Source organism: Oryctolagus cuniculus, chromosome 3 (assembly GCF_964237555.1).
Source record: "Oryctolagus cuniculus chromosome 3, mOryCun1.1, whole genome shotgun sequence".
In the NCBI taxonomy this organism is placed as follows: domain Eukaryota; kingdom Metazoa; phylum Chordata; class Mammalia; order Lagomorpha; family Leporidae; genus Oryctolagus; species Oryctolagus cuniculus.
Window position 1 is genome coordinate 138,321,622 of NC_091434.1, and position 18,728 is coordinate 138,340,349.

The window sequence follows — 18,728 nt, forward strand, 5'->3', positions numbered from 1 at the left end:
TAGATCCATCTGGGGTGCAGTCATCCGACACTTTTCCCACGAGGACACAGATCAAAGGCCAACGCTGAGCCCTTCCCACGTGAGTTCCAAGGAAACACACCCAGCTTGGCACCCTGGCTGTTTTCTCACCCGTAAAGTCCTCAGAAGGCAGAGCATCCTCAGAAACGAAACGGCTCTGAGGGTGAAGATCCCGTTGATAGGCTACCCAGCTCTTGTCAGGCACACAGTTGCCATCCTGAGGCTTGTAGGGCCCTCCGTCTGCCCACTGCTGGAATGCAGCAGAAGCTATTGCAGTGAATCGACGTGAGGTTGACCAGCACTCCCAAGCGTGCTCTGCCTCATCAAGTCAGAGTGGACAACATCTAGAAAGGACTGAGCTCACTCACACCGCAACCTGGGCTGAGGGTGCTGCATTCGTGTTTGGAAAGCTTCTGAAGCCCTAAGGCATTGCTGGTGAGAGTGGAAAACAGTGCAGCCTGTGTGGAAAACACACTGGCAGGTCCTCAAAAGGTAAAAGCAGGGTTACCGTGTGACCCAACAACTCCATTCCTGGGTGTGTACTCAAGAGAAGTGAGAACCCATGTCCACATGAGAACTTACACACAAATGTTCACTGCAGCATAATTCATGATCGCCAAAAGAAGCGACCCAAACATCCATCAGCTGATGAATGGATGAAGACAATGTGGTAGATTTGTGTGATTCGCTCCACTCGGCCATGGAAAGGAAGGAAGGGCCCTCGCCTACAGCGTGGATGGATCTTCAAACACTGTGCTAAGTGAAATAAGCCAGACACAAAAGGACAAATATCACACGACTTCATTAGTACAAAACATCCAGAATAGGCAAATCCACAGAGACAGAAAGGTCAGCAGGGGATGGAGAATGGGTGCAAGGCTTATTTTGTGGGAGATGAAAATGTTTTGGGATTAAATAGTGCTGATGGAGTGATGTTGTGGCCCCGTGAGTGAAACCACTGCTTGGGACACCCACAGCCCAGTTTGATTCCTGGCTACTCTGCTTCTGATCCAGCTTCCTGCTAATACGCCTGGGAAGTGACAAATGACGGCCCAAGTTCTTAGGTTCCTGCCACGACACGGGAGACCTGGATGGAGTTCTGGGCTCTTACTGGCCTCAGTCTGACCCAGCCCTGGCTATCTTGGGCATCTAGGAAGTGAGCCAGTGGAAGGGAGAGCTCTCTGTCTCTATCTTTGTAGTACATGCATACATTCACACATAAACGTCTATAAATAGTGTTGATGGCTGCACAACTTTGTGACTATACTAAAAACAACTAAATTGTATGGTGTGTAGCAATATAACCATTACTAGGAAAAAACAGCCTTAAACATTTCAGCTGAGCATGCTCTGACAGGGAGGGGCAAGTGGGATGGGCATTGCGGGCAGTGGAGCACGGTGAGGCCCCCTCCCTGAGCTGCACCTGCTCTGAAGCGGCTACAGGACCACAAACCATTTCTGAGCCCACAGAAATTGAAAGGTCCTGCTAGGCTTCCACTACCCTCCTTCTCTGCCACCCTGGGCCGCCTCCTGTGAGACCAGCCCTAAGCCACTTCCCTGGTCTCTCCATGTCCACCTTTGTCCCCCGCCTCCCTTAAGTCTGATCTCCAATCAGCAGAGAGATGCCGTCAAACAGAGGTACATGACATCAGCCCTCTGCTCAGAACCTGCACTGGCTCCCCACCACCAAACGCCCAAGTCCTTCCAATGGCCCACAAGGCGTGATGTGGTATGCGAACCCCTTGCTTCCCCCGTCCCCCCACAGACACACCCCAGCCTCCCTGCTCACACCCCTGCTTCCATCTCCTCCAGAACGCATGCTCACTGCTGCCCTCCCGCTTGGGCTTGCTCTCTGCCTGCAAGACTCTTCCCAGGAAGCTCCAGGGCGCCTTCCCACACTTCCACTGCTTGATTCTCACCTTATCATGGGAACCTTCCTCGACCACCCTACTGCAAGTGGCCATCCCCACCCCCATCGCCTTAACCCCTGGCCCTGTTTATTTTTCTCAATAGCATTTACTGGAGCTGATGCTGTGGCGTGGCAGGTTAAGCCTTGGCCTACAGCCCCGGCATCCCATATGGGTGCCTGTTAGAGTGCCGGCTGCTCCACTTCCAATCCAGCTCCCTGCTATAGCTCCTGGGAAAGCAGCAGAGGGTTTGCCCAAAGTGCTTGGGTCCCTGCACCCACATGGGAGACCTGGAGGAAGCTCCTGGCTCCCAGCTTCGGCCTGACCCACTTAGGGTGTGAACCAGTGGGTACAAAATCAATCAATCAATCTCTATCTCTCTCTCTCTCTCAATCCCCTTCTGTAATTCTGACATAAATATCTTTTAAAAATAGTATTTACCACCGTTAATGCATCATATATATCACACTTAGAAATATATTTTATATGCCATAGATTTATATATCATAACTATCTGTCTTTCATCCCAGTGGAAGGAACTGAAGACCACCCACAAAACCAAAAAACAAGGTTATTCATTCCGAGTTACTGCTGCGAGGGAGTCAGTCCCCAGCATGTTTTGGTTGAGATCCTGAGGCAGGCAGAGAAGAGGGAATGGATGCCGCAGCTGTGCCGTGGCTGCACACTGTTGGCACGGGAGGCTGTCGGTGAGCTAACTGGAGGCAGCACACCCTATGTGATTGCTTAGGAGTGCATACTTGGCTTTCTCTGGTTGGTCCGAAATCAGAAGCAGGGACAAAAACTAGGGAAATGCTCCACTATTAGTCAGGTGTTGGCCTTTGGAACCCATTGTTCCTGGGGTTATTGTTGAGCTTCCTAGATTGTTGCTAGAGATAGGAGCTGGCTTCCTGGCTCTGAGCGGCAGGTTTCCTGGGTTGTTTGTTGTAGATAAGGGAGGCGGTTTCCTGGATGGGTCAGAGTTCTATTTTTATATGTGGTGCAGCCTGTATCTACTTGCATATTCAGACTCCCATTCCTCACTGAAATGTGAACAGTAAGAACCTGACTTTCTTTTGCGTTGTGTCACCGTGGCCTAGAATAATGGTTGCTGTCTATGGGCACTCAGTAACTATTTGTTATTGACTATAATAAAGTTCCTCCAAGTCTAGTTAGGAAGATTGCAACTCTGCCACATGACCACAGGAGAAAACCAACTACATGCAATCCATTTCTGTTTTTTTTTTTTTTAAAAGGCAGAGTTACAGAGACAGAGAGAGAGAGAGGTCTTCCATCCACTGGTTCACTCCCCCAAATGGCCACAATAGCCAGAGCTGGGACAATTCAAAGCCAAGAGCTTCTTCTAGGTCTCCCATGTGGGTATAGGGGCCCAATCACTTGGGCCATCTTCGGCTGCCTTCCCAGGCACATGAGCAGGGAGCTGGATTGGAAATGGAGCAGCTGGGACTTGAACAGGCACCCATATGGGGTGTTAGCGCCTGGTTTTACCTGCTACGCCAGTGCTGCCTCGCCATGCACCCCATTTCTACAAACGCTGGTTGAGTGCCGTTAGTTTCTGCAAATGCTCATTGAATGGGCTGGGTGAGGCCACTGCAGGACACACAACCCAAGTATTGGCTACAAATGGATTGCAGCCAGGATTCCGACTGCTTTGGCTTTTTGCTCAGAAAGCGGCTTCTTTTGCCTCCCACTTTGAATTTCCCCCCACTTTTTTTTTTTAAGCCGATCCAAAGCCAGGAGCCAGGAACTTCTTCTGGGTCTCTCACATGGGTGCAGGGGCCCAAGGACTTCAGCCATCTGCTACTGCTTTCCCAGGCCACAGCAGAGAGCTGGATGGGAAGCGGAGCTGCCGAGACTTGAACCGGTGCCCAGACAGGATGCCAGCACTGCAGGCGGAGGCTTTCACCCACTATGCCACAGCGCCAGCCCCCTTGCCCTCACTTTTAAGAGCCCTTCAGGTCCCAGTGTTGGATTATACTTTCAGGGACGGCTCGGCCACCTCGGGCTTCTCCAGCACTCACTACATCTAGAACCTGCTGAGCTCTTCTGGAGGAGTGCCTGTGTGGTGACTGTCTCTTTAAGGAGCTGCTGCTCTCCTCGATTGGATTATTTCTTTAGCACAGAAGCCACGGCCTGCATCCAACGCAGGTGCAATATAGGCGGGCATCAGTGAGCTGTCTTTCCCAGCCACTCCATTTGACCTTTCTCCCAAGCTCCAGATCAAACGTCTCCCTGACCCCAGGATTCTCCCATCTTCCGCACACACGAGTCACACCTGCCTCACAGCTGCTGGCAGGAGGGAGGTGTGTATTCACAGGATGCTGGCTGGTGACCCAGGGCTGGGGCTCTTGGGCATCTCCACTACTTTTTGATAAGGAATCCCATCAAGTTTTTGTTTTGGCTTGGGGTTTGAGAGGCACAGAGACAGAGAGAGTTCCTGTTTGCTTGTTCACTCTCCAAATGCCTGCAACAGCTAGAGCTGGGCTGGGCTGGAGCCCGGAGCCAGGAATTCAATCTAGGTCTTCCACCTGGATGGTAGGAACTCAATTACTAGAGCCATCATTGCTCCCAGGGTCTGCATTAGCAAAAATGTTGGAGTCAGGAGCCACAGCTGGGCACCAAGCCCAGGAACTACAATGTACGACACAGGTGTCCTAAATGGCACCTTTTTATTTTTTAAGGCAGGAAGAAATAGAACTCCCATCATTCCTTGAGTACCCATAGCAACCAGCACTGGGTTCGGCAGAAACCAGAAGGAAGACCACCATCCAGATCTCTTAGGTTAGCAACAGAGACCCAAACACTTGACCCATCATCTGCTGCCTCCCAGGGTACACATTACTAAAAGGTGGAATTGGGAGCAGAGGTGGGACTCGAACCCTAGCAGTCTGATATGGGAGGCAGGTATCCCAAGTGGCGGCATCTTAACGACCTTGCCAAACACCTGCTCCCTGCTGTCTTAACTGCTAGGCCAAAGGCCCATCCCCCAAGTTTTCTTTTTACATATTTTAATGGTTCTGAGGGATCTGTTCCTCTGAAAAGGAGATTCCAGGCTAGGGTTAACTCATGTTCAAAAGAAACACAGAACCTAGACACAGGCCAGGCTGGGACTGGAGGTAGAGTCCACTCTACAGCTGAGCAGCCGGCTACACGCAGCCGCATAGACACAGTGGGAGCCCCACCAGGACCAGGGGCTGGGGCTGTGTGTTCACTACAGACTCAACACCTGCCACCTGTAGTCGTTCTGTAACTAGGAAGGAATGGGAGGTAGGAACACATGCCTAGTTTCAAATGAGCAATGCCATGTTTCAATGGCAATCACTTCCAGTGGCCACTCATTTTGTCACTTTCTGTAATCTGCCATCACAAGACACAGCAAATAAAAAGGCAAACCAGAGCACGACCGCCGTGAAATAGGGCTCTGAGAGCCAAAGCTGCTTTTCCCTGTTCCTGCGAGCCCTGTGTGCTTTCCACACGTGCACCTGATTTGCAGTGGCGCACAAGGAAAGTGCGCCCTCTTCAGGATGTCCCGTGCAGTTTCAGATCAACAGTTCAAACAACAGGTGTAAAGTCCGAATTGTTTATTGGAAAGGCAGAGGGACAGAAAGTGAGAGATCGTCCATCTGCTGGTTCACTTCCCCGAATGGCTGCAATGGCTGGGGCTGGGCCAGGCTGATACTTGGAGCCTGGATGTTCATCTGGGTTTTCCACACAGGTGGGAGGGGTGAAAGTACTTCGGCCATTTTCCACTGCTTTTCCAAATGGGTTAGCAGAAAGCTGGTTGGGAAGCAGAGCAGCCAGGACTCACACCAGCCTTCTGGTATGGGATGCCCACATCACAAATAGCAGCTTAACTTGGCCCCAAAGTAACAGGTTTAAACTCGACAATAACAAGTCTACATAGTCGAATCCTGGCATGTGGGTGAATGTATTTCATAAGCAGTCACACCAGGGAAGTGAGCATGGGTGAGAACTGATCTACATGTTGAAGGCTGCAGAAGAGAAAAGTGGCTTCACTTCATTTAGGCAACTTCTGTTTCCCTCCAAACACGGTGAATAGAAACAAAATGCCCTTATCCCTGGACCCCAAACTTCCAGATGTCCCTTCATCAAAGAACCAAATATGCAAAAGAAGAGGGGGTGCAAGACTTCCCTCCGCTGAGGTCTCCTGGTGCCGCTCCCGCATCCATTTCTCAGATTCCTCAGGATCCACCTTGGGGCTTGGAAGGCTATCAGCTCTTCCCGCATCCCACAGGAAGATGCTGGGCTCTTCCAACAGACCCCAGCCCTTGGGAAGTCCCTTCCTGTGCCTAACTTAGATCTCTCCTGGCCATGCAGACGATTCCCTCTTGCCTGGGTATCGTAGGAGAACGAACAGCTGCTCACCGCCCTCCTTTTAATCATCCTTAATGGGCTTATAAACAGTTATTAAGGTCCCCTTCAGCCTTTGCACAGCCTCATTTTACTTGCATTGAAGCCGAGAGCTTCGGAGGAAGGCATTTGACTCGGGGCCCCACAGACTTGCAAAGTCTTAAATGGGTAATCAGCCACTTCACCCACTTTACACCACACGAATGAACAGCTCTGCCTGCTTCGGCAAAATTGAAGCCCATTCAAGGGAGCTCTGTAGCAGCCAGCCCTTATTAACAAATCACACCCAACCCGGGGTAGGCCAGGGCACTTCACAAATGCTTCTCTGTTTTTGAGAAGTTGCGCTGATGCACGGCCATACAGAAAACAGGCAGCTGCTCTCTCTGAAATTCTTCCTTTGCAGGATGGTTCCTGCCTGTCTCCCACAGGCCATTGTGGGCCTCAGGGTGAGGGTGGAGGTGGGGGTGGGGGTGGGGGTGGGGGTGGGGGTCCCTCCCATCTGATGCCCAGCTGGGAAAGCAAGTCCTGCTTTCATCGGCTCTCACCGGGTCCTTGCTTGGGATTATTGGACTGAGGCCAGAGCCGCTGGGGTGCAGGGCAGGGAGCTACAGCCAGGCTTGTTCACTCTCTTCAGGGCACACACTGGAAACTCCATTTCCTAGACAATCATTGCATCACTCACTCTCAGTTTGCTGCTCACAACAATGGATGAAAGTCTGAATTGTGTGCTTGGGTAGAGCTTCCCATGTGTCTCTCCTCAGAGCCATGCGATTCCTGCCATCTACAGGAAGTAGGGAGGAACAGGGCACGCAGATTGTACCACTGGAGTGTTCCAGCTCTGAGAAAAACAGAGGCCTCGCTTTGCGTTCTTTTAACCAGAATGGCTAAAATTACAAAGACTGACAATTCCAAGTGTTGGCAAGGATATTCAGCAGTTGGAACTATGGATCTTTGCTGCTGGAGTGGGCATTAACACCACCACTCTGGGACTCTTTGGTAATATGCAGCAATTGCTCCGGCAATCGCAGGCCCTGGTACTCGCTCAGATGCCATGAGTGTTTACCTTCACTGTTCTGCCTCTTTCAGAAAGACGTGAGGTGATTCACAAAGGTGTGCTTGGTGCTGAACCCTAGAGTATGGTTCAGTGAAGGAAACTGGGTGATGCTAAAATGAAGGCAGAGAAAGAAGACGAAAGCAGACGTGGTGTGGTCTTCAGAAAGTCCTCTGCTCTTCCAGGGGCGAGCTGAACAGAGCTTCCCAGCAGGAAATGCAAAGAAGGAACGCAGCAACTGGGCGTCCAGAAGTTCACAGTCTCAGCGGATCAGACACCGTCTCAGAAGGCAACTGTGTGATCCAACCTCTTTCAATTTGCTTAAACATCATTACATACCCTATGGGGACTCCTGAGTCCACACTGTGCCAAGACCCCCACTGCCTCCTTAGAACTCAGGTCAAGGCAGCACCCTGCTGTCACTCAGCCCTCCCCTGGTGTTACCTGGACACCACTTAATTTCCTGGGTGGGGTCTGGGGGAAACCCTGCTCATGAGGGCTGGGTTCCTGTGCTTCGGTTTGCCAGCCCCATTTTGGGAAGCCAGGCCAGCGTCTGCAGCAGGTGCGTTGTCACTCAGCCCATCTATTTCCTGCTCAGGGCCCCTCTGTGGCCCCAGCCCTTCCCCATCAACAACTCTGTGTGGGGCAGCTCCCCAGGGGCTGGGCTCTCTCCATCTTGGCATTTGGGTTAGCAGGTCTTTCCACTTTCTGGCTCCTGTTTTGGAGTTGAATTCATATATTTTCCCAGTCACTAGGGAGGAAAAAATAGAACAATCGTATAAATCAAAGAATTCAAGTCATCCTCTTCCCCTCGCACCACCACCGCCACCCCTGCTCTGTCTGACTCCTAAGGAAAGGTAAAGCATGCTGGAATGCGGGACTCACTGGGGGCCGGCTCCGTGGCATAGCAGATTAAGCCGCTGCTTGCCATACCGGCCGCCCACATCACCAGGGCGTCAGTTCGAGTCCCAGCTGCTTCGCTTCTGACCTAGCTCCTTGCTAATACACCTGGGAAGGCAGAGAAAGATGGACCAAGTGTTTGGGCCCCTGCCACTCAGGTGGGAGACTCCGATGGCTGGTCCTGCGTGGCTCAGCCCCGGCCATTGTGGCCATTTGGGGGCGTGAACCAGCCAATGCAAGATCTCTGTCTCTCTTTGTCACTCTGCTTTTCAAATAAATAAAATAAATCTTTATTAAATAAAAAAGCGCATCTCTGAGCAAGAAAGCAGGGTTTGAACGGTGGTCCCCAGCCTGCCCTCTCAACAAGCCACTCAGAACACATGATGGCACCTCCCATCACACCTCTCCAGGAGGCAAGGTCAGTGAGAATCCCAAGACCATCCTACTTGGGAGAGGTGGAGGCCTTGGAAACCCAGAACACCATGCAGGTGTTGCATAAATTAGGTCCGAGCTGTACTGGGGTCAACCATTGCTCTCTAATTTATTTTGTTTGTTTGCAAAAAACCCTTGCGTCCCTGCTGTCAGAAGGAATTCACCAAGCAAGGAAGATTTTTATTTACAGGAGGTTGCGTAGAGATCCGTAGACACAGCCGCACGAATCCGGCCCCACTGGAGATCCCGCAAGGCAGCCATTTTTGACTGTGACACAGCCAGCAGACGCTCACTGCCGCGTTGGTTCACATTAGGCCAAGTTGGCGCGTTCCTTCCTCTCTCAGGCACACAAAACCCCACAAAAGTCCTTTCCAAGCTCTTGCTGGGGAAGACGGGGTGGAAGGCAAGCCCCTGCGCCTGCCATTTCCACCCAGCGAGAGAGGTCTCTGGGCTCAGGATCCCACCAGCACTTATGCTAATGCGGGCACATTATGGTAACAAGTACCTAATAATAGAGGGGAATCGGATTCCACAGCAGCAGCAGCCTCTTGCTGGAGAGGAGCCATCCCCTCGCAGGAGGACCTGCGCGCTTTGCTTTGCATCGGAAGGTGGCACGCAGCCAGCACACTTGCCTCCTGCATTTGGTTGCCTTCTTTTATTCACGTCTATAATTGAGCCTTTGTGAGTTGGAGTGGAAAGGAGCTCATTTCGAGGGCGTGATGAGAGCCCCAGCCGCCAGCTTGACCTTCTGTTTACCTTGCTCACCGAGAGGGGATTCTTGGCCCTAGGCTATGGAGAAAAGACCCCAAACCTGCCTTTCCCTCTCCCTTCCACTGTGGATAGGATGCTACCAGAAGCATTCTGGAAGGGGGGGGGGTACCAACGAGCAGAGGGAAAATGCGAATTCTTCATTCACCCCTTCTTCAAATTGCTTCATGCTGCAGGAGGGGCGGCCTGAGAAAGAGGAACCTTTAGGTTGGACCCCCAGTGAGGCCTCGCTCACCAATCTGTACATGAGCGCCTGGGAGCCAGCTGTGCTCACGGTGTATTGTAGCCTAGGAAGGACTGCCGGCACCCTAGGCAAGGCAGCCAAAGGGATTGACAAACTGAGTTAAGAGCAGGAAATTGCATAAGGCCCCCTGGGGCTCTGCCGGCCTGGACTATGAAAAGCTTTCTTATGGCTGGCAATGGCACTTAATTACCTGGGTCTGTGGCCTCGCCATCAAAGACGGTGCTCATCTGGACAGTTTCCTAAGGAGAGGAAACAGACAGCCTCAGACACAGCCCGGCACTCCCCCCTCTTCCCCAGGCGAGGCCCCTCCTCCTCTTCACAGCCCTGGTGGGGGGGGGGTCCTTCCTCAAAGCCCCCTTGGCATTTGTTTATTCACAGGGACTGTGCTGGATGCTAGGGGCAGAGCAGTGACCAAGGCAGGTGTGGTTAGGGCCTGGACAAAGCCAGCCACTGATGAACAGAGCCCGCGATACAGAATGACAAGGCTGTGACAGCGGAGATGTGTTGGGCAATGTGGAGGCGGGAGCCCTTCAATGCACACTTGGGGATTTAGGAGATATCTAAGCTCATAGGAGGAAGACCGGAAACACCATGCAGCATAGGCTGAGACCTACGTCGCCTCACTGGGGTCATTGCCAGGTAGACCCGTCAGGTGGGCACAAGTGAGCCGCAGGTGCTCCCATCTCTGGCCTGGTACTCCCACCCTCTGCCTCCCCTTGCCTGGGACCAATGCCATGTGTCATCTGGGCCATCCTTGAGCCCTGTACCAGGGACTCTACGCCTCTGTCCCCGATCTGACCTGTGCCCAATGCATTGGTCCCTGGATTCCCGGAAAGCGCCCCCTCCCTCACATAACGCTCTTCACTGGTGCCAAAGACAGAGCCTGTGGCTACCAAGCGTAATGTGTGGTGTTCAGCAGGACTCTCAGCGCCACTCATCACCATGAACATGATCACCTATTCACTTCCCTGCAGCTCCCCAAGAAGAGAGGAAACAGGGAGTAGATGATCAACTCCTGAATAGCCCCACATTCCACGGTCATGGGGATTTAGTTATGTAATAGACGGATTTAATACAAGTATGCTTCCAAATATCCATGGAAAACAGAATTAAAACATCAGTTTATTCTGGTACAAAAAACTTTGAAACTGCATGCCTGTGCAGGATCTCCTAAAAGTTTGTGGAAAATGCATATCATGAAAAAAACTATCAAGGGATTTCAACAAGTTTTTGAACCAAAATAAACTTGCCCCTTTTTAAAAACACTCTTTTTAAAAAGATATTTATGTATTTGAAAGGCAGAGTTACAGAGAGAGAGAGGGTGAGAGAGAGAGAGAGAGAGATTCCATCTGTTAGTTCATCCCCCCCCCCCCCCCAATGGTCCTAATGGCTGAGGCTGGCTCAGGTCGAAGCCAGGAGCCAGGAGCCAGGAGCTTCCGCCAGGTCTCCCACATGGGCGCAGGGGCCCAAGGACTTCCACTGTAGGAGTTGGAGCCTTCTGTACTCTGGCTGCTTGCTTGCCTGCTATGCTCCCCTGGAATTTATGGCCCGATGCTTCCCGCCTGTGACTCCCCGTGCCATCCCCTTTGTGTGGCCTTCCCGCCACATAGCATATATAGCCTATACGTTTAAATGAACCAATGAACATGTTGGGTCCCAATACCTTGCCATATAGAGTAAGAAGGTAACCTAGGGAGGAGATGACCTGCACCCTTGCAAGTGTGAGGCTATAAAAACCTCTCTTATGCAAACGAAGGGGCCTTTGCCTGTGCTAAATGGCTGTGTGCAGGTAGGAGGTCCCCCAGCCGGCTGGTAACAAATAAACCTCTGCTTTTGCATCCAGGACTGTGCCTTGTGGGTTGATTGGGAAATTTGGACTCAACACCATCACTTTCCCAGGCCATTAGCAGGGAGCCAGAGTGGAGCATCCTGGGACTCTAACTGGCACCCATATGGTATCACAGGCATCACAGGCAGCAGCTTCATCTGCTATGCCACAACACCAGACCCTAAACTTGCCTTTTAATTCCATGAAATTTTCCAAGTGAGCTCTCACTATGTAGTGCAAAGGCCATCTCTGAGTGGCATTCCCAAGGGTGTTTGACTTAGAGGAAGAAAACTCCATAGACCAGAGATGTCCCTTTTGTCCTGTTTGGAGACTGGCCAGACTGTGTAAGTGTCCTCAGGAGATGGACCTAAAGCTGAAAATGCCAGGACACAGGGCAGGTGCTAGGCAATGTCTAAGACACTGCTGGGGACATACCTGAATCCCATATCGGAGCGCCTGGTTCAAGTCCTGGCTCCATTCCTGACCCAGCTTCCTGCTAATGTGCACCCTGGGAGGCTCAAGTACTTGGGTCCCTGCTGCCCACATGCGATACCTGGATTGCATTTCAGGCTCCTGGCTTCACCCTGGCCCATCTCTGGCTGTTGTGGGCACTTGAGGAGTGAGCCAATGGAAGATTTCTCTATCTCTGTGTTTGTGTGTGTCTCTTTGCCTTTCAAATAAAACGAAAGTACAGAAAAATTTCTTCAAATTCCAGCACACCATGATGACCTCTGCCTTGTATGTATGGGTCTTGGATACTGCTGAGACTTATTACTGGGGGCGGGGAAGAACTGGGACAGTCCCCTTGAAGGCCCATCACCCGAGCCCACTCTCCAGCTATCCTGTATCTGTATTGTTTTCAAAATGTGTGAGGGAGTCCCCAAAGCCGTGTGGCTAAGCGGGCATAGCCAACCCCGGACCCATGCTGTGCTGCCTCTCTATCTGTTTTCTGCAGCGTTGTGGAAGAGCAAAGAAAAATTAAATCCCGTCGAAGGCTGACGTTCTGGTCTTTAAGCTCCACTCCCCCAACTCACTCTCCTGGAGAGCTGGTGTGGATAATAAACATCACTACTCAATATTTATGAAATCCAGTGCTTCTGCAAATAGATCAGCAGACATGTTCAGTGGAGGGAACAAATTCTATCAGGAGCTCGTCACACAGCAATCTGTTCCAGTGGCCAAACGCAAGTGCCTCCCAGAATGACAAAACACCCCAGCAGGCTGCGTGTGGCAGGGCCTGGCTGGGTGGGCAACGCGGGAGCCCCTGGCCGGCCATACTCACCACCACAACCTCTCTCTTGGGATTCTTCATTCCTGCAGGGAATTGGACAGGCAGAAGTTAAGCTTCCTGGGCACTAAATCGACCTTAAAATTCTACCCCTTTGAACTCAATCTTACAGACACGGCAAAGAATTTTGCTGTCTGCAGACATGTTTTTTGGCAGCTTTCTATCTTAGAAACACACACACACACACAATTAAACTTTTTTTTTTTTTTACTTTTTTCCACCTGATTTTTATTACTGGGCCTAAGAATTAACTTTCAAATTTGGTCTCGGAAATAAAAAAAAATTGGGTTGATCATTTGTTTACCATGTGAGGAACTAAGCACTTTTTAAAGAGTAACTTGGATAGAAGACAGTTTGTGAAAACATTTATTAAAATCATCTCACTCAAAATGATCAATAACCATTATCATCAAATTTCTCTGCATGCATGCACATGCCTTGTGATTAAACTAAGGAGTTTAATTTTATTTTTATTATTTATTTGAAAGGCAGAGAGCCAGAGATCTCCTAGCCAGATGCTTACAACAGCGAGGCTTGGGCCAGGCTGATACTAGGAACCTAGAAATGTGGGTCTCCCATGTGGATGGCAATGACCCAAACACTTGAGCCACCCTCTGCTGTCTCCCAGGGTGTGCATTAGCAGGAAGCTGGAATCAGGAGCTGAGCCAGGACTCCAACCGAGGCATGTCGCTCCCCCTCTTCGTGGAGGAACGACACAGGACCCTGCGCTGTTCTTTCGTCTGCTCGGCCCTCCCCGGGTTTGCTGCTGGTCCTTCCCGGGTTGGCTACTGTCCCTTCCACCTCCGTGGAAGGGCAGTTCCCCCTGGCCACATTCCCCACTTCCGCAGGGGAGCGGCACACCGCCGGCCGGCTTTCCCGGGGGCTGCACAGGTGTTCCCTCAGATGTTCCCCTTAGATGTTCCTAGTGCATGCCGTCTCTCTCCTCCTTTATAGTCCTCTTCCACCAATCCCAACTCGGCTGCCCACACGCCGAGTACGCTGCTCTCCTCCAATCAGGAGCAAGTCCTACAGTTTATTGGTTGAACTGGAGGCAGCTGTGCAGAAGCTGTTTACTTCTCTCCCAGCGCCATATTGTGGGAGAGCAGATGCATAGAATAAGTCTTAATTCCAGTAACTCAGTCTAGTCCGGATTGCTCCCCACAGAGGCACACCAATGTGAGATTCAAGTGTCCCAAACAATGGCTTCACTGCTGTGCCAAACGCCTGCCCCCAAGAATTATTTTAAAAAAATACTTTCTCAGACTTTGTTCTGTCTCTCCTCAGCGCCTGGAGCCACCATGAGGCATCAACTGGCTGGCCAGGGCAGGGTGGGACACTTCCTCAGGCCTGGGACTTGCACAAGGTCCTTAAAACCATGCAGCTGTTTCTGTTTATCTGATTGCCCCCTGCTCCTCTTTCAAACTAGTCTGACCTGGATAACGTATGCACTTGACTGCATGGATTACCACTGGGGAGTAAAGTAGCATGTTTTCTTGGCAAAGAAGCACGGGTGCAAGAGCCTTGGGTGTCATCAGGAGTGACCACTGCCCCCAACATGCAGCAGCAAGTATACGCTGTGGTGAACACACGGAGAATTCTTTATTCCTGTCCCACCCAGTGGGGAGCAGGCGGGACCCAGGGGAGAGATCCCAGTGGGTCAAAGGCATCACACTCCGTGCCCTTTCTCCAGCTACCTCTGACCTCTGCTGTGCTCCACTCACGGGTGGTGTGGCTGAGAGCCCTCAAATGCATGACTGAACCCTGATTTCTCTGTCAAGTTTGTGCCTTCAGATGCAGCACAGCAGAGCACAGAAACAAACAAGCGGGGCTGGCGGCGTGGTGCAGCGGGTTAAACCGCCACTTGCTAGGCCAACATCCCGAATCACGGTGCCACTTTGAGTCCCTGCTGTTCCGATTCCTGTCCAGCTTCCTGTCAATGCAGCTGAGAAGGCAGCAGAAGATGACCTAAGTATTTGAGCCTCAGCACCCATGTGGGAGACCCGGATGGAGTTCTTGGCTCCTGACTTTGGCTTAGCCTAGATCTTACTATTGCAGCCGTTTGGGAAGTGAACCAGCAAATGAAAGCATGCTCTCTCCCTCCCTCCCTCTCTCTCTCTCTGTCCATCTCTGTAACTCTGCCTTTCAAATAAAATAATTTTTTTTAAAAAAAATAAGAAAAAAGAAAAATGCTGTACATACCTCCTTTCTTTGCCCTGTGTGGGGAAAGGATGGACATGAAATAACCTGAAAGCATTCTGACCTGGCACACACCCAACACCAGGTCCTTTGGGCAGTGGTGATCCTCAGGACTCAGAGGCACCAGGGCTGGGGGCCAACTGGAAGGCTAGACTCCCACCCCGATTCCAAACGAGGCCCCCCATCACTATGGGTTTTAGATGAGGGAATTTGGGGAGTTTGAAAATTATCGCCTTACAGAAATCCAGGGAAGGTGTTGTTCCTGATTAGGACACCTAGTGAGGACACGCCCGCCCCAGGCAGCCTGCCCACAAGTCTTCCTGTCCCATGTTTCTGCCCAGTAGCCGGCTGAGCTGACGGCTCGCGCACAGCAAGGCTGGCAGTTAAACGTTGGCTTCCTGTAGCATGAGGCGCTGCATCTGGACTCCGCCCTTTCCATGATGTCCTTGAACACCATGATTCCATGACCCTGGTTTCATTCTTTGCATTTGCCAAATGTTGGCTGTCACATGGTTCCAGGTCATTCTAGAGTCCAGATCTGAGTCTGAATCATTAGCTGATTTTTTTTTCAGCCAATCATGCTGGAAACAATTAATACTTAGATTGTAGGTTGAAACAGACAAGTTCAAGGTGCATATTTGACATTGGGACCATAAATTGCAAGTGGGCTGCCATGTTTACTGGACTACTCCTTACGGTACTTTACCCAAATCCCATTACAGGACCCTACCATCTGACAAGCTTAACTATCACTCTTTTGGAGTCAGTTTTTTTTTCCCCCACAAATCCATTTGTGGGTAGAGTCCAGGTAAGAATGCCCTTTTTAATTACAGCAGATGGTCAAAGATTTCTTACCTTGAAGTCAAGGGTTGCTAAGAGCAACAAACTTCCCCAATAACAATGTCAAAATTCAATGCGCATCTTTATGCTAATGCCTTATACTTTTATATAATCTTGCATCCACAGATTTGCGAATTAATTGACAGTAGTGAATCTCGAAATGCCTTCAGAAGGCACATGCTTCTTAACGGCCCTCCTTTGTGCCATTGAGGAATTCTAAGACAGAACTTCCAATACCCCAAGGTACTTGGGCATGGCGTTAAACTTGGCATCTAGAATTCTAAACTCACTGGGAATGTGCTGTGAAGAACAATGCAACAAGATTTTTAAAAATACGCCTATAGCATACGAAACATTTGCTCTATGTCTGGAATACCGCTAAGTGCTTATTTGAATGTGTGCATCTAATTGTTGAGTTCTACAAATAAGGAAACTGAAGCTCAGCGGGTTTGAGCCAAGATCTGAAGCGAGGCCCTGTCTAAATCTAAAGCCCAGGCCCAGAGCCAGCTTTGCAAGAGCTGTCGAGAATCCAGAACCCGGCTGAGGCTGGTAACAACGCCCTGCTCTCTTCCATCCCCTCTCCTACCCCGCATCAGCCGGGAGAAGACATTCTTCGGATCGTCACAAGGAGAGACGTCTTACTGAGCAGGTGAGAATGGCAAGGAGAGAAAACAGGCCTGTGCTCATGGCCCCGAGCAGGAAGCCCACAAAGATCGCTGAGTCTCACAAAGCCCCCGTGAGCCACTGCTTTTTAGTGCCTGCTTTCATCCCATCTCAGACTTCCAGTGTTCTACACATAAGGACCCAGCACAGCCTCTCGCTGCTGGCTTCCTGGCATTTCTGCTGCTTTTATCTAGGGCAAGGTCATCACAAGGTTGATGGTCCACCTTCACTGAGAGTCCATCAAGGGAAGGATTCCCTGGGCCCACAGGTGACAAAGAGGGTCCACCAGGAGCGGGGAGCCGGGGTTCCTTGCCCTCAGCTCCAGGCACCTCACTCTGTGGGGAAACCCTAAGTCTCCATTCCCCCGTCTCCTGACAGTGTATCGGCAGCACTGTCCTAAGGAAGTGGAGGAAAGGGCCCAGTGCACTGGCAACTTACAGAAGCTTCTTGTCCACCCTGGTCTTCCAGAAGCAGTGTCTGAGGATGGCTTTGGCCAACAGGACGACCAGGGACACCAGCAGGCCCAGAAGCAAGATGGAGCCCAGCGTGATGACAAAAGGCACATACCATGCAGAGGAAGAGTAAATGTTCTTCTTCAGGATCTGGTAGGTGACCCTGGGCTTGAACAACAGACAGACAGCGGGGAGGGTGAGAGGAGGGTGGTAGCATCTTGGCCATCCAGTACCTCCTGAATGTTGAGTGTCTATCCCAGCACTTTGCAGTCAACTCTTAGTCTTGCTCTACATGCTATACATCTGTGTGGTCACAGCTCTTGCGGTGCAACCCATTGCCTTCTTGATAGGATTTTTCAGATACCCTTTAAGTCAAAATCCAGAACATTCAGGGAACTGAGAAACAACGCCAAGCCTAATTTCTACCTTTCTGCCCCTTCCCCAAAACTAAAAAGCCCATTGGCATTTTTTTTCTGCCCTATCCTCGCATCACCCAGGGGCTAATATAGCCGTTGGCTGTCACTGAAAAGGCAGCAGCCATGGAGGTTGTTGCTTTAACACCTTGTAGGCCTCGCAGTGCTGGCTTGATGCAAGCCGCCACGGCCAGATGAGTGGGCTGATACCGCAGTGAAACCTCAAATTCCGCATCTGTTCCCTAGCGCGCGAGACAGATAACAAAGAAGTTATGGAGATTTCAAAATCAGATTTGGCACAATCAGGTCACACTATAAGCCCAAGAAAGGTGGCAGGTTCCTTACCCAGCTCCTGCTACTGACAGCCTCCATGGCGTCAGATGCACCTGTTCACTGGGATCCTTCGGACTCCAGTGCAGACAGCACAGTCTCAGGGAAGACCCTGAGAAGCCAGACTGGCCAGGGACCCCCCTAGGTAGTTTGCTCAGATTCTGATGAGTTTTCCTCTGGCTACAAATCTAGGCTTGCTCACCAGGGGGTGCGGCTCTTGCTAGGAGCAGGTGGAGGAGGGAAAGGGGCAGGAACAACAGCGCCAATGACCTATTCCTGTGGTCAGAGTCCAAAGCTCCCTCCAGGTCCATTCTGTTATGGCACCATCTGCAGTTACTTTTCTTAATGTGTGTACTTGTTTGTACTCCGTCTCCCTCTCTAGGCCAGCAGCTCTCAGACTTAATTTGTGCATCACAGGCCCACTGGAAGGCTTGTTCAAAGCACGGAGGGCTGGGCCCTACCCCTTAGAGTTTCTGATCCAGTCGGTTGGGAGGGAGGGTGGGGGTTCCAGGTACCCTATCCTGCCTTGGGGGTCATGATGACGACCACCATTGGGTGACATCGGACGTTAATCATCTGGGGAGGGCCTAAGAATTTGTGTTGCTGACAAGTTTGCAGGTGGTGCTGATGCTGTTAGGCCGGGAGCCCCAGCTGGAGAATCACTGACCTAGAATGTTAACTCCGAGAGAGCAGGGCTCCATCTTGGCTTGCTCACTGGTTGACTGGCACATTATAGTCAGTAAGCCAGTATCTGTGCACCGAGTGAATTTTTCTGGAGTGGCAGGTGGGAAGTAGATAGCATACTGATGCAAAGGACCCTTGGAAAGAAGCGGAGAGGCGCATGTGGCAACTGGCTACCTGCTTTCATGGACAGTGACATGCAGGGCTCTGGGGAGCAAGCAGGAAGGGGGCCGGGCAGGGTGAAACTGGATATACGCATGTGAGAACCAGCTCCTGCACCCCATGCACCATGCAGGGTGTGGCTGATCCATCCCGGGTCCCTGCACAA

At 51.2% G+C, this 18,728-nt stretch overlaps 1 protein-coding gene across 11 annotated transcripts in view; it reads right to left on the reverse strand.

Annotated features, from left to right (window-relative positions):
• Positions 1-5,509: 5,509 nt before the first annotated feature.
• CDHR3 (cadherin related family member 3) overlaps positions 5,510-18,728 on the reverse strand; it is a 156,144-nt gene continuing 142,925 nt past the window's right edge. For 10 of the 11 annotated variants that reach the window (XM_051848849.2, XM_051848848.2, XM_051848843.2 and 7 more), the window contains 5 exons: positions 16,963-17,144; positions 15,025-15,038; positions 12,820-12,851; positions 9,900-9,948; positions 5,510-8,116 (listed from right to left, as the gene is read on the reverse strand). In XM_051848849.2, the coding sequence (XP_051704809.2) occupies positions 7,821-8,116; positions 9,900-9,948; positions 12,820-12,851; positions 15,025-15,038; positions 16,963-17,144 (573 nt within the window). In that variant the 3' untranslated portion in view covers positions 5,510-7,820. The remainder of the gene's footprint in view (positions 8,117-9,899; positions 9,949-12,819; positions 12,852-15,024; positions 15,039-16,962; positions 17,145-18,728) is intronic. The other variant, XM_070071164.1, reaches the window with a different exon arrangement.